Source organism: Mauremys mutica, chromosome 7 (assembly GCF_020497125.1).
Source record: "Mauremys mutica isolate MM-2020 ecotype Southern chromosome 7, ASM2049712v1, whole genome shotgun sequence".
In the NCBI taxonomy this organism is placed as follows: domain Eukaryota; kingdom Metazoa; phylum Chordata; order Testudines; family Geoemydidae; genus Mauremys; species Mauremys mutica.
The window spans coordinates 115,144,178-115,159,959 of NC_059078.1; the positions used below are offsets into that span (position 1 = coordinate 115,144,178).

The 15,782-nt window shown below is 45.1% G+C and overlaps 1 protein-coding gene across 1 annotated transcript in view; it reads left to right on the forward strand.

Annotated features, from left to right (window-relative positions):
- The first annotated feature begins 4,663 nt into the window (after window positions 1–4,663).
- The window catches only part of SHTN1 (shootin 1), a 105,420-nt gene continuing 94,301 nt past the window's right edge, over window positions 4,664–15,782 (forward strand). Inside the window, exon 1 of the mRNA XM_045022812.1 lies at window positions 4,664–4,855. Within this exon, the coding sequence (XP_044878747.1) occupies window positions 4,798–4,855 (58 nt within the window). The 5' untranslated portion in view covers window positions 4,664–4,797. The remainder of the gene's footprint in view (window positions 4,856–15,782) is intronic.

The following is a 15,782-nucleotide window of genomic DNA, read 5'->3' on the forward strand; positions in this document are numbered from 1 at the left end:
GTGGGGGGGACAGGAGCGCAGCCTCCCGCTGCTATGATAGTCCAGGGAGTACAGAATCTTCTTTAGACATGAAACGGGGGGAGTGCTGATGGAGCTCAGCCTCCAGCTGCTATGATGAGGACCGTTACCAAGCCTTTTGTACCATCTGCCGGGAATGACCGGGAGTCATTACCATTTTTACCCAGGCGCCCTCTGCCGACCTCACCGAGGCCAGCCAGGAGCACTCACGGGCTGATGATGACGACGATGGCTACCAGTCATTTTGCACCATCTGCCACCGGGAAGGGGATGCTGGTGTTCAGCGCTGCAACACCCCGTCTACCAGCAGCATGCAGTAGACATAGGGTGACACTGGAAAAAAGGCGAGAAACGATTTTTCCCCTTTTCTTTCGGGGGGGAAGAAGAGTGTGTAAATTGACAACATACACCCTGAAACACCCGGGAAAATGTTTTTGACCCTTCAGGCATTGGGAGCTCAACCAAGAATGCAAATACTTTTCGGAGACTGCGGGGACTGTGGGATAGCTGGAGTCCTCAGTACCCCCTCCCCCCTCCATGAGAATCCATTTGATTCTTTGGCTTTCCGTTACGCTTCTCACGCAGCACTGTGCTGAGTCCCTGCTGTGGCCTCTGTCTATCATAGCCTGGAGATTTTTTCAAATGCTTTGTCATTTCGTCTTCTGTAACGGAGCTCTGATAGAACAGATTTGTCTCCCCATACAGCAATCAGATCCAGTATCTCCTGTACGGTCCATGCTGGAGCTCTTTTTGGATTTGGGACTGCATCGCCACCCGTGCTGATCAGAGCTCCACGCTGGGCAAACAGGAAATGAAATTCAAAAGTTTGCAGGGCTTTTCCTGTCTACCTGGCCAGTGCATCCAAGTTCAGATCGCTTTCCAGAGCGGTCACAATGGTGCACTGTGGGATACCGCCCGAAGGCCAATACCGTCGAATTGCGGCCACACTAACTCTAATCCAACATGGCAATACCGATTTCAGCGCTACTCCCCTCATCGGGGAGGAGTACAAAAATCGGTTTAAAGAGCCCTTTATATCGATATAAAAGGCTTCGTTGTGTGGACGGGTGCAGGGTTAATTCGGTTTAATGCTGCTAAATTCGGTTTAAACGCGTAGTGCAGACCAGCCCTGCGACGAGAGGACAAGAGAATGAAGAGGTGGGGAGGAGAAAGAAACACTGAACAGTTCTTTGTAGTTTACTCTTATGAGTTTGTTTTTTTTTTTGTTTTCTTACTGTGGATATCTTTATCTAATTGCACCTGCTATGTTTGTGAGCATATTTTGTGTAATGACATGTATGCCTTTGTAAATTATGGGTATACTTGAGGAAGGGAAAGGGAGATGCAATTGATTGGTCAGTGTGAGAATAAAGTTTAAATTGCTAGCTATGCCCCTAGTTTAATAGATATTCCTGGAGTGAACACAGAGCTGTAATTCACTTGAGAGGCTTTGCTGATACGATGAACCACAGGACTGCAGCTCCAGCAGTTTATGACTGGCAGTTGGTCTCTAAGAGTAAGTTCAACCTTAAATTCACTCTTGGGGTGTGTGTTATGCATTGTATATACTGTATTAACTTCTGTATTTTACTCAAACTTTAACACTTCAGCCAGTAAATGTTTAGTTTCTAAACTAACCAAGGTCAGTGAAAAAGGTAGACAGGCTCAGCCAAATTTCTGTAGGTTGGTTATCTTGAACATTGGGCGACATGAAAATGGCAAGATAAGCTGGGGTATTTTCACTACCTTAGGTCTCAATTGTACCCTTTAAGACATGGGTCTACACTGGGGGCAGGGCAGAAGCATGCTATCTCATGAGAAGACACTATGCTTCAGGAAAGAACAGAGATGGGCCTGAACCGAAACCAAAATCCTTGATCCAAACATCCTTCCTAGTTGGGGGGGAAGTTTTGAATGCTAGAAGGAATGACTTGCAGCTGCTCCTCCTGGCCACTATGTGCCACTGGTGCACCTTTCCTGCTTGTTTTACCCGTCTTCTCCTACCTTGCCAAGCTTCATGGCTTAGCTTTGTGTCCTCTTCCCATCACTGTACAGGGGAAGGTGCGTTGATGATAAATGGACGTTTGATATATGCAAATATGTAAATTAGCTCATTAAATGTACACAGAATAGCGCACACACAATTGCACTGTGGACTGGCATGGAAAGTTTCCTTCCTGCCCCTTTCTGGCATAAGAGTAGGCTTGGAAAGGTTAGATTTTTATAGGTAAATGTCAGTATGTGTCTATTTCACCACACACATACACAAACCAATGGGAAAATATTTCTAATAATAATAATTTGAAATCTACAGATTGACAGCATTTGTCCTAGTTTTCTGAGTACTTATTGGCATCAAAATCCAATTATTTAGATTTTTGTATTAGGCGTCTCACAATATATAATAGTAAAGACAGGCATGATTTGTTGATTTAAGGATATTTACTTTGTATATTTTGACATGTGATGTGAAAAGTTTGTGTTTTAATGGTTATAAATAGGGCCCTACCAAATTCACAGTCCATTTTGGTCAGTTTCACGGTCATAGGATGTTACAAATAGTAAATTTCATGATTTCAGCTATTTAAATCTGAAATGTCATGGTGTTGTAATTGTAGGGGTCTTGACCCAAAAAGGAACTTGGGGGGAGGGGTTGCAAGGTTACTGTAGGGGGGGTTGCGGTACTGCCACCCTTACTTCTGTGCTGCTGCTGGAGGCAGCGCTGCCTTCAGAGCAGGGCAGATAGAGAGTGGCGGCTGCTGTCTGGGAGCCCAGCTCTGAAGCCAGAGCTGTCGCCAGCAGCAGCACAGAAGTAAGCTTGGCATGATATAGTATTGCCACTCTTACTTCTGCGCTGCTGCTTGCAGAGCTGGGTCCTCAGTCAGCAGCCACCACTCTCGAGCCGCCCAGCTCTGAAGGCAGCAGCGCAGAAGTATGGGTAGCATGGTACCGTATTGCCACCCTTACTTCTGTACTGCTGCTGGCGGGGCGCTGCCTTCAGAATTGGGCACCCAGCCAACAGCCACCGCTCTCCGGCTGCCCAGCTCTGAGTGCAGTGCAGAAGTAATGGTGGCAATACTGTAACCCCCCCTAAAATAACCTTGTGACCCCTCGTAACTCCCTTTTGAGCAGGACCCCCAATTTGAGAAACGCTGCTCTGCCCTGTGAAATCTGTATAGTATAGGGTAAAAACACAGGGGAAAAATAACAGATTTCCTGGGGGAGGGATGAGATTTCATGGTCTGTGATGTATTTTTCATGGCTGTGAATTTGGTAGGGCCTTAGTTATAATGCTTTAACTTTTTGAATCTCAACATCTACTGTCACTAAATAATTGTCCATCCACCCCCATAATTTCCTACAACTGTGAAAATGTAAATGGATAAAAATAGGGAAAATGCTTAAAAATAAACAGTGATATGTATCAATTATAGAAAATAAAAAGCAAATTCTTCTAAACGTACCTAAGAGCAAACACATGCTTCCCATGAGCGTGGGATCTGCTACTGTGAGAGGTAACTGCTCTGGGGCAATGATTATTAAGGGTACATTTAGATTCTTTATGACACTTGCATGTTTCTGTTTCTTTAATAAAAATCAAAAATCAGAATGCTAAAGCCTATTCTTTTATATTGCTCCAGACTTCAACTAGTCTCATCCGCCCCAACATGTTACTTTTACATTGCCCCTGCCCAAGATTACACTGACCCCACTCATCTCCTTCCCCCACCTGTGCCTCCAACATGCCATGTCTTCCTCCTGCACCCCCAATCTGCTCTGAGTCTGTCCTAAGGCAGGACATGCTTTGCTTAAAGCACTGGATTTGGGGGAGCTGAGTTCCTACCTCGGCCTCAGACCCTTGAGCAAGTCACTTCACCTCCCTGTGCCTCAGTTCCCAATCTGTAAAGCAGGGATAATACTTCCTTTCTCCCACCCTCTGGTCTATTTGGATTCCAATTCTCTGGGGCAAGGGCTGTTTCATTATATAGACCTAGTGATACCAGACCTCAGTGCAGTTTCTGATGGGTGGCAGGAGCATATCCTCCAGGGGTCGGCAACCTTTCAGAAGTGGTGTGCCAAGTCTTCATTCATTCACTCCAATTTAAGGTTTCGTGTGCCTGTAATACATTTTAATCTTTTTAGAAGGTCTCTTTCTAAAAGTCTATACTGTATAACTAAATTATTGTTGTATGTAAAGTAAATAAGGTTTGTAAAATGTTTAAGAAGCTTCATTTAAAATTAAATTAAAATGCAGAGCCCCCGGACCGGTGGCCAGGACCCGGGCAGTGTGAGTGCCACTGAAAATCAGCTCCTGTGCCTTTGGCACCCGTGCCATAGGTTGCCTACCCCTGATATCCTCCCCCCAGCCACCCTTGCTGGCCTCACCCCTTTGCTGCCCCCCACTCCCCCAGCTCTCCTGCTTCCCCAGCCCCACTGTGCTCCTCGTTTTGGGCCTCATCCCCCTGCCCTGCCCCTGCAGCTCCCGGGGCACTGGGGGCTCAGAGCCTGGAAGGGCAGCAGCAGCCTGCGCCAGGACCCCTCGCACATGCTCACTGGGCCCGCGGCGGCGCTGTGAGCATGTGCAGGAGGAGGCCGGGCCGCCCCCGCCGCTGCTCCGGGGCTGTGTCTGGCGCGCCCAGGTCCCTCCCAGGTGAGGCTGCGCTGGGCGGGGTGAGGTGCGGGCGGGCGGGCGCAGCGGAGCCCCCTTCCTGCCTGGCACCGGCCGCGGCCCCAGCCTCTTTGCACCCCCCCCGGCCAGCTCCGGGCGCAGCCGGCGGCATGAGCGGGTCGGACGAGGAGCAGCAGCTGGAGCGTCTCACCAGCCTGAAAGCGCAAGGTAAGGGCAGCTGTGCGCGGGCAGCGGCGGCCGCGGGCTGGGAGATGAGCCGGTGCGTTTCAGGGAGCGGCTGCTGCCATTGCTGCTGCTGCTGCCGCTGCCGCCTCGGGCTCCGCGGCAGGGTCAGGCAGGCGATAGAACAATTGCACCAGCGGAGCCCACGTGCAGCGGGACATTCCCCCCCCCCCCGCGGTTGCAAGCGGGGATTGGCATTAACCAAGCGGAGGCTGTGCCAAGTGGGGCCAGGCGCTGGCTAGGCGGGTGTGTGCCTGAGCAGCTCCTGGCGCGCTGGTGTGTGACTCAGCCTGAGAAGAAGGGTGGGGAGAAAGCACTGCTGCAAACGAATTACCTTGGGCATCAGCCTCACGCCTCAACCGTGGAGCTAATAAAGGGGCCCGTAAGGGAGCGATTTCAACCAGGGGAGTCACTGGAGGGCCTAACTTTGAGGCCTGTTTTATTCTCCTTCCAACAGTTGAGATTTTCTCTTGTTTCCCATATATTCTCTCTCTCTGTCAACTCCTTGTGAAGGCTTGTATAGTTCTAATGGTTAATCTCTTCCCTATTCACGGCATATAAATCACCTTCCAGCATCCACCTATTTCTGCTTGGTTGGTTGTTGTAGCTAGGTCAGCAGCTGGCATCGGAATAATAGATGTCTGATTTGGGTTAATGGGATAACAAAATATTTTAAGATGTACATAGGTTAACCTATCTCTTCCTCCCAGCAAGTGAAAAATAATCATGTACAATAAACCCAATATCAAATGCCCAATACATTTCCTAAAATGAACCCCAGACATATCTTCCAAAAGAAGGATCATTAGGCAAAATCTTTCTGTGCAGAAATGCTATTTCTTTCATGAGGTAAGAATCCAGCTACCCGACAATCTTCTAAGGGAAGCTAAAACCATATACAGTTCCTTGCCATTTCTGAACTAACTTCCAGAGTCACTTGTCCCCCTGAGCAAGGTGGGATGTGTTAAAGTACTGAACAGATAATGACAACTAAAAGTTCATTCACTGCATGAGAATTATAATCCACTCTTGATCTGGGTGCAGACCTCACACTGACATCAGTGTGTGTTCTCTTGTGCCTTGGGTGGCATAGAGTCCCAGGTTAAATTGAAAATGGAATTTGGCCCTTGTTACCAAATGAGTTTGATACCCCTGCTTTAGTTGCTATCCTCTGCTTTTCATAAAGGCATCCAGTGCTTCAGCTCTGTAGATATTGAGATCTCTTGAATGCATATTGTTACAGTTCAGAGCAACTACACCTGTATTCCCCTCAGTCATACAACAAGGGCACTTGCTGTCAGATTTCCAACTCCTCAGCTATTGCTCTCCAAGGTGGAGACCCACATGTCTCTCCCGGCTGACCCAGGTATTTCCAGGCTTCATAGTTCCTGCCTTCACTGTGTTATTCCCAACACAGACAGGTTGCCTAAGGACACCTGCTTGCTTTCTCTTCAGAGATGGTTAATAGGTGCAATTGCTACAGTTTTAAACTCCCACACAGTGCTTCCTAGGCAAGCCTACTTTATTTCTAAGGTAAAAAAAGCATTACAGAGAAAACATTAAAAACAACAAAAGAAACTACATGTATTCTAATGAGCTTACCAGAGACCACCCCAACCCTATGGATTCTAGCAGGAGCAGTCCTTCAAATCCCCCTCCAAGGGGATGCACTGGGATTGCAAGTTCATCACAGTTTCAATTTAGAACAAGCTTATGGGACCTCAGTAGGCCCAGTACTTCCAACCCTACCATAAGGATTGGGGCCCTCTGTGGACTAGGGATCCCGTCCCTTTGTTGAACCAGGAAGAAGGCCATGAGCTAGTTTAAAACCAGGTTGTTTTTAAAGAAACAAAACACAACCCGTTCTTTGTTTCTTGGCCCCTGGGGAACCTAGTTTGAACAAGTATGATGCAATTTTCTCTTCTGTTGAGTGGGAAGAGTGTAGGTCTGGTGATTGGTATGGGTGCTCACATTGTGTATGAATTTAGGCTGATGTATATATTTACCCCTTCTCCTCCACTGTACAGCAGAAGCTTTGATGGATCAGCTGAATTTTTTGAGCATCAGCTCTAAGACTTCAGATTTAGAAGTGGTTTTTTTGGGTTTTTTTTTTTTCAAATTTCCCAGTAACTAACCCAACTGCTGGATCTGCTGCTGCTCTAACTTGTATTCTAGCCTGTGAACAAGTTTAATAAGTGTTCATTCATGATTCTTAAATGGACACATTTCTGTAATTCAACACCAAATATACAAATTCAGATAGTTATTCTAAACAACTAGTCCTCACAGCTGTCCATCAGCACCGTTGGTTCCAAAATACCAACAATCACTGAAATGACTACAGATTTGGAGTATTTCTCACAGACACTTGGGGGGAAATCCTGGTCTTACGGAACTCGGTTGGAATAGGGCCAGGATTTCACCCATGATGTCCAGGGATCTCGGGCCAGACAACCATAACACTGTTAAACATCTAATGGAGCTTATGGCACTCCAGGAAATAGGTTGTGGAAAAGATATCATGGCTCAAGTATGTGCTGCCCTCGATGCGCATCTATTCTTGAAATGAGACACTGTCGCATGCAGATGAAGAGCAATATTTTATCATAAATTATATACATTTGTCTTTAACAAATTACAAATTACAAAACCTAAGAACAATAGAAATATTGCCACGCTTATGTGAGTTTGGGTTTTTTTTTTAAGGGAAAAAATATTCCAATGGAAAATATTTTTAAACATTTAGTCCCTTGTAGTTTACATCTGACATATTCCAGCATTTTACCAGGACATGGGCCTGTAAAGTTCTACTGACATGTCTAAGTTCTGGGAAATGCCAAAGGTGAATAACTTTTAAAATTTTATGATTTAGGTTTTTATTTGTAATGAACTAAGTAAGTATTGTTAAACAGATAACTAAACTTGCTTCCTTTTTATATAAAGTTTTAATCGAACACTGTCCCATTAATATTGCAGATAAGAGAAAAAGGGAAACCATTTTAGACATTTATGACTTTCCTCAGATGATAGAGATAAGCTGGCTTTAGGGACACTCAGGAACTGCAGGCAACATGTAACTAGAATAAATGTTTTGAAATCTTACTGACACTTTGTATAGGAGTGGGTAATGGTATTTCTCCAAACATAATGCTGCTAGCACGGGGGTCTGATTTCATTATAGGTTAGAGGTACATATTTGGTCAAAAGTCCTCTCTTCAGTTAAACAGTGGTGAATGGTGTCAGATTGCTATCTCTTGTAGGATTTCTGAAGAGTCTCCTGTGGATTTGAAAGGGTGGAAAACATTCAGCAAACCCTCCCCATTCGTGCCCCATGATAAGGAGCCTCCACCAGAATGTGTCTCCCCCTCCTCCCCCCAAAGGGCATGAAAATCTTACGGGATGTGTGAACTAACCAGATAACTAAACTGGCCATCTTGGTTGGTAAAGCTGGGAGTGGCAACAGGGACACTGGAGCTGTTTTTATGCAAGCAATGTTTCCCTCTCACCAGCAGGGAATAGCTGGTGGATTTTTCAAGGTCTCTGTATTTCAGCTGGGATACTTGATACTAGGGTGACCAGATGTCCTGATTTTTATAGGGACAGTCCCAGTTTTGGGGTCTCTTTCTTATATAGGCTCCTATTACCCCCCACCCCGTCCCGATTTTTCACATTTGCTGTCTGGTCACCCTACTTGATACTGACCATTCTTTGACTTGCTCTGTTGCCTAGTATATAAAGCGTGAACGCCTTAGAGCAGTGGTTTTAACCTTTTTGCATTTGCGGACCCCTAAAAAATTTCGAACGGAGGTGTGGATCCCTTTGGAAATCTTGGACGTAGCCTGCACACGCCCAGGTTGAAAAACACTGTTCTGTGGTGGTGGTAATCTTTTGCAGACCCCTTAGACATAGGTCCGCAGACCCCACCTAGAAAACCACAACCTTAGAGAAACATGATCTCAATCTAGATAACTCTCTGGATGTAGTGTGTTCTCATTAGTTTGAGCCTGTAAAGAACGTAATTAAGTGATTTGAATAGGTATAGCAGGGTCTGCTATAAATGTAAAAATTTAGATTCATAGGGTATCTCTACACTGCAGTTAGATACCTGCGGCTGCCGTGCCAGCTGACTCGGGCTCAGGGGCTGTTTAATTGCAGTGTAGATGTTTTGGCCTTGGGCTGCAGCCCAAGCTCTGGGACCTTCCCACCTTGCAGGGTCCTAGAGCCAGAGCCTGAATGTCTACACTGCAATTACCTGCCGCTTTCTGCAGGGAAGCGCTGGAATTCGGGGGAAGGGGGGGCATTTTCTGCAGGCACGCAGTCCCGCAGAATCCCCCCAAGAGTAATAGGAGTCACATCAGTGCCAAATATGGAGGTAATATGATCTCTTTCTTCGATGTTCCCCTGTTGATACACCCATGGATCATATTTGCGCCCCCCCACCCTCCCCTGCATCATACACGAAGCTTGTGTTCAGGTGATTATATACCATGACTCCCAAGTCTTTTTCAGAGTCATTGCTATATATGTTACCATATTTGATATTCTAGAAAATTCTCCAAAACTGCAGCTCCATTAAATGGCACTCAAAGTTCCTATGAAAGCAGGTAGTTGGACTACAGTTTGCAGAAGAAACTGTCTATTGTAGTAATCTTAGGTACCATACCAAACTGGGTTAGCCAGTGCATCATAATAGTGCTTTATCACTTGATCAAAAGATGGATTTGGGTTAGCTTTGGCTCCATTAGCACTACTGTTATTTTGCCATCAAAGTTAAAGGGATAACAGTGTAGCCGATCACTTAAAATAAACCAAGGGTTATTGACCACTGGATGAAAACAGCCTCAAAGTACCATTAAGTCTCTTGATGGCCTTGCAAACTGTTGTAGTTAACCTCTATCTTCACCATCTCATCTTAAAATCAGTTTATATTGCATGCTTTTCTTCATCTGTCTGATAAGTCTTAGCTAATACCATACTTGCCAATAGTATGATTCATGTCACTTCTCATGTCCAAGCTGTCAGTGCATCTGGATAGTTCTGAATATATCCAAAAATTATCTGTTTAAAAAAAAAATCTCAGGCAATTTTGAACAGAGCAGAACCATACGCTTCCCAAAGAACTGACTCTGTACTAATCCAGTGGGATTATCTTTCAGTAGTACCATAAACATATGCCACTTGCAAACTCTTAATGCAACCTGACAAATTCATTATCATCCTTGGTAGAGGACATATCTCTGAGTCGACGGGGGAGCCGCGGTGGTCGACTTGCCATCGTGAAGATGGCCAGATAAGTCGAACTAAGATACTTCGACTTCAGCTACGCGTATCTTAGATCGATTCCCTCCCCCCACCAGTGTAGACCAGCCCTAAATTGTACTCTTATCCATAATGCGCTAATCTCATTAGACACAATATTTCATGGTTCTCTCTCTTTACACATAGGGTTGCAGAGGATCCCCTTTAATTCATTATTCTGACAGTTTTCTTCCCTATCTTCTATTCTGACAAGTTTAAGTATATTTTTTTCATTATCCTTTTAAGATCAGGACCCATTGATGCTGTATCTGTGCAGCAAAAGCTACTGCCTGATGCACCATCACCTCTTTTTGAGGTGATATCTGGAGAGAGATCACCCCTGGAGAGAGTAACAAACAATCTGAGAGGTGGGAAAATACCCGTGATTCATTGAGAACTGTATAGATTGGATGAAAAATCTACTCACATGTGAACCAAATATGTTTCTGGATTTTGGCCATTTTATTTTGTAATGAAGCAAATTCATAGAGGAGTCATAAGTTTTCTCGTTCCATCCTTGGAACCCATAATTCTATAGATTGTGTGTGTTGATTTTTTTCTTTTTGGTTGCATGTAGACTAATCTCAGACTTTTGCAGGGGTTGGTCTATTATCTTCTAGCAGACTGACCATTCTTTCTAGCTGAAGCAGCTAACCATATGGTGAGGCCCACAAACAGACAAAAAGCAGTGTGTTCCTAATTACTTTTTTGTCTACAGAAATGTCCTCTAACTGGTTGGGCTGTGTGTTGTACCCTTCTGTGCTATAAACCATAGGATAGGGCAGGACCCCAAGAAACTCCACAAGATAAACCAGCATGGAAGCTCCCAATTAAATCTCCTCTCAGAGGATGGCTTATGGGGGCTGTGGCAGAGGCCTCCCAGCCCCATGGATCCTGGAGATCTGTACAGAATGGAAGATCAAGTCCTGTGGATGATTGGCATCTTTATAGTGTAGTCTCTGTGCTGTTTTTTTTCTCCTTTCCCCTGCAAAAGTATGGCTGCTACATGAGTTTTGCTTATGTTGCTGCCCACTGTGCACTTACACAAATCTACCCTGCAAGAGTGCACATAGGGAGCATAACATTGTTTTTCTGGCAGTACTAAGTGTGAATCCAGTGGGCTATCTATGGCTTTAATGGGGTCTGCACCTACTCATCCTTACCTGAAACCCTTTTAGGTGTTGACTCTGTGGAGTTTGGAAGAGAAGAGGGAACATAAAGTAGAGCCTCTGTTATCCTCCTTTTATGCTCTAACAGTGATTAACAGTTCTTATCTTTGCTTCACTTGTTTTACTATGGTGGGGTACTATTGTTTGAGAAATGTGCTGTGAGACAGACCCAGTCTGATTCTTGGATCTAACCTCTTGCTTTCCAGGCTTGCAGGAACTGCAAGCACAACACCATCACCCCCGTAGGGCAGGTCTGCACATAAAACTTCTCGTGCTTAAGTAATGTTGGGTACGTGTGTGATTTATTTATTTAAACATCATTTCTATACCAGCAAAAGCGCTAGTGTAGACACATTTATACTGGTGAGACTCAGTCTTTTGCCAATGTAGCTTATTTCATTCAGAGAACCAGTCTAAGATATCCTGGCAAAAGCACCCTTGCCAGTATATGCTGGATCTGCTGCAAACCTTTTCGGGTGTGGATTAGGTATTCATCTAGAGGAGCAGATGATGGGCTGAGCTTTGCTTTCCTTGACAGCTTTATTTACCATCTGATTAAATGACCATTTCAACCTAGTAACTCTGATTAAGTGGAATCCTTGGTTGATTTGACATGGAAGGACACTCAGCCATATCCTGTGGAGGTCATTCGAACCTCTTTAAAATAAAAATACAAAAACATATACAAATATAGCATTGAGGTTACTTGAATGTTTGCAAGCTGGGAAATGTGGAACATTAGACACACAAACATTTTAGAGTGTGATTTTTAGTTGGAGTAGGTACTGACACCTATTGTTAATGTTGCCCGACACTTTCCATTGTAAGACCCTGGTTTTGGTTGCTTATTACTTTGTAAAGCCTAATTTTCCATACCGGGTATCTGCCTTAGGCTGAATTTTTGGGAAGTTTTCAGCAAAAACTGTTCAGTCATTTCTCAAAATGAGGTAAGGGAAAAATATGATTTGCCCATTTAAAAAAACAACAACCCACAAAACAGTTTCATTTAAAAGCTGTAGTGCCTGCATGCTTTGGAACAAGGACTTGAAATTTGGCAGGGTAGGGTGGTGCACCGTGCTTTTTTTGCTGTCTCTCTGAAAAGCCACCTGAATGTGGCTAACTAATGAGACTCCGAAAATTGCAGTTCACACATGGTCAGTAGAGACTTGTTGGAATTTGATGGGTAGAATCACTGAAGATTTCAATGGTACTGAGTTTTCTCCATCCTGAGGCGCCAGGGACAGAGCAGAACTCTTCCTGCAATTGCTTCTTCCATTCATCCGGGACTGATGTGGTGCCAGGCACAGGAACGGAGGGAGACTTTGTCTCCTGTGCTCCCGCCGCATCCCATACTAGCACACAGGCTGAAAGGCGGAAACAGTCTGATTTGAACTCCGAATCAGGGTTGCCAACATTCTAATCACAAAAAACAGAACACCCTTGCCCCATCCTCTGCCCCTCCCCTCCTCTGAGGCCCCACCCCATCTCACTCCATTCCCCCCCTCCCGCTCCATTGCTCGCTCTCCCTCACTTGCTCATTTTCACTGGGCTGGGGCAGGGGGTTGGGGTGCAGGAGGGGGTGCAGGCTCCAGCTGGGGGTGCAGGCTTTGGGTTGGGGCTGCCGATGAGGGGTTTGGGGTGTAGGAGGAGCCTGGGGGGTGGGGACAAGGGCTCCAGGCTGTGGGAGAGGATATAGGCTCTGGGCTGGGGGTGTGGGCACTTGGGTGGGGCCAGAAATGAGGGGTTCATGGTGTGGGAGGCAGGCTCTGGGTTGAGGCAGGGAGTTTGGGTGCAGGGGGGGCTCTGTCTCCATCTGAGGCTGTGGGCTTTGGAGTGGGGCCAGGGAGGAGGGGCTTGGGATGCAGGAGGGGGTTCTGAGCTGGGGCAGAGGGTTGGGGTGCAGGAGGGGGTTCGGGGTGTGGGCTCTGGGAGGGAGTTTGGGTGCAGGTGGGGGCTCAGGGCTGGGGCAGGGGATTGGGGCACGGGGCAGGGTGCGGGTGCCGGGTGGCACTTACCTTGGGTAGCTTCCCGGAAGCATCAACATCTCCCTCTTGCTCCTAGACGCACTGCCTCTGCCCACAGGCACCGGCCCTGCAGCGCCCATTGGCCGTGGTTCCCGGCGAATGGGATCTGCGGAGCCGGAGCTTGGGGCAGGGGCAGCACGCGGCGCCCCCGTGGCCGTCCCTACACCTAGGAGCCAAGGGACATGTCGCTGCTTCTGAGGAGCCGCGTGGAGCCAGGTAGGGAGCCAGCTGGTCCTGTGCCAACCGGACTTTTAACGGCCCAGTCAGTGGGAGAAGAGTGGAAGTGGTGAGGTAGGGGGCTGGGACTGGCATGTGTAGCCAAGAGCAGGAAGTAGAGATATGGATGAGGGCAGGGTGGCGGTAGGCTTAGAGGGGAATGTGCAGAAGAGTTTGTAACTGCTTGAGCACACTCCTCTCAGATCCTGGAATAGAACCCAGGATTCCAGAGTCTCTGTATTCCATTTCTGTCAACAAATAGCTGTAAAACCCACTTGCAAAGTGTCTCATCCCCCTGCCAGTGCTAGCCTACACAGGAGGTGACAGCCTACTATTGCCGTCAGTTAATCTATTCGTTCAAGTGGCAGAGGTCTATGGTGTGGACCTAAAGATTCTAACTCTGCTGATGAACCGTGTGGGAATCAGTATGGTTCCACATGGTAGAATTTCTGTTTCAGTTTGCTTTGTTTTTTTTAAATCTAGAAAATTACATACCAAAAATACATTAAAGGAATGTAAATTTGCAAAGTCTAGCACTCAGAAGTAAGGAAATGCCATAATAAATGTTGTTGGTGTATCCTTAAATACGCCATCCTGTGCATCTTAGCAACCTTTGCATTTCCAATGTTGTTTTTTGTATGTAATATAATATTTTATTGTATGCTTACTATACTAGAAGATTCTTGTTGACTTAGACCACCTCTATAACTTCTTTTCTGATTTATGATCATGCATGCACAGTACACTTAACTAGCTTACTTGTTTTCTTTGGACACTGACACTGTAACAATTGTTCAGTGGTATGTCTTGCAGGCTGTCTCAGAGGAATACAGTAAGTTGCATTAACAGCTTATATGGCTTATGATTCCTGTTTTACTGTGTCTGTGTGTAAGTTTAGCTGGCTTGTTTTTCATGTGACATATCCTCAAACATCCTTAAAGATCAAATATTACTTTCACTGACATTGTTTGAAATATTGTAGAATATGTTTTTCTTTTATTTCACACAAGAATTTGTTGTATACAATACTTGTACCCTGTTAATTTCTAAGATCTCAGTATATTTCAAACTTCACAATCAAGTAAGCTGGAAACTGAATTTTTCCATATGCTGACAGAATGTGTGTGTTTCCATGTAGGAAATGTCTTATTGTATGAGATACTAATAAAATATTTAGAGTAAGGTTAAATGAATGAAACACAGCTAATAGTGACATAGGTTTCACTCCTGCAATGTCCAGCCCTCAAGATTCCTATTGACTCTGTTGGATGCCTCTTGCAGGACTGACCACTTAGAATTAGGGTTGTACATGTTTGTGTATGTCAACACATAACGCTTTCCTTTATTATAACTTCATATTGTCTGAGTACGTTTTACTGTGTATGTTCTATATGGTGTCTGTCTGGCATTCGCAGAGAGTAACTTGCATTAGTGCGTCTAAAGATTGCAAGAAAAAATAGGATAATATTTTTGAAGGTATTAGGTAATTAAAGGCTGCATTATTATACATAAAAGAGGATGGAATTAAAGTTACTACCATTTTGTATACAATACAATACAAATACTATTGCATTTTCTGTCTTCTGAGCATTCGGATGTGCTAGAGGCTTTATAAATTAGAGAGAGGCTCCCTCTTGCTGGAGAATTAAGAGCATGTCAGATCATGGGGGCTGATCCCAACTTGAGGTAATTCTGTGTAGGTCCTCTGAAATCAGTGAAACCACACTGATTTACACCAGCTGAGGATCTGACTCTACTAAGGGAACCTTCAGTCCATAGTGACGTTGGCTATGATGGTAAATGGTACTAGCACAAGTTATTACCACTCACACATGAAAGTGAATTTATAACCAATCTCCCCCAACCTCTATACACACCTAGTTGTCAATAAGACTTTTTTAACCCAGAAAACTGCAAATTGTCCAAGAGTTGGGTAGGGAGAAAGAGTCTTAACGTTAAAATGGGGATTTTTCATCTATTCAAAATCAGCTGAATGGAGTTTGCTCAAACAGAAAATATTACACCTGTAGGCTGAGATTAAGCATGACAATTTTTGGCCCAAAACGTGAACATTTCAAAAAGTTATATAAAAGGGTGATAGAGAGAGCACTACTAGAGCACTTTTTATATAATACGCATAGGTGTGTCTGTCTAATGTTAACTGTAAAGTAAATTCATCATTGCATACGTCTGCTTTTATTACAT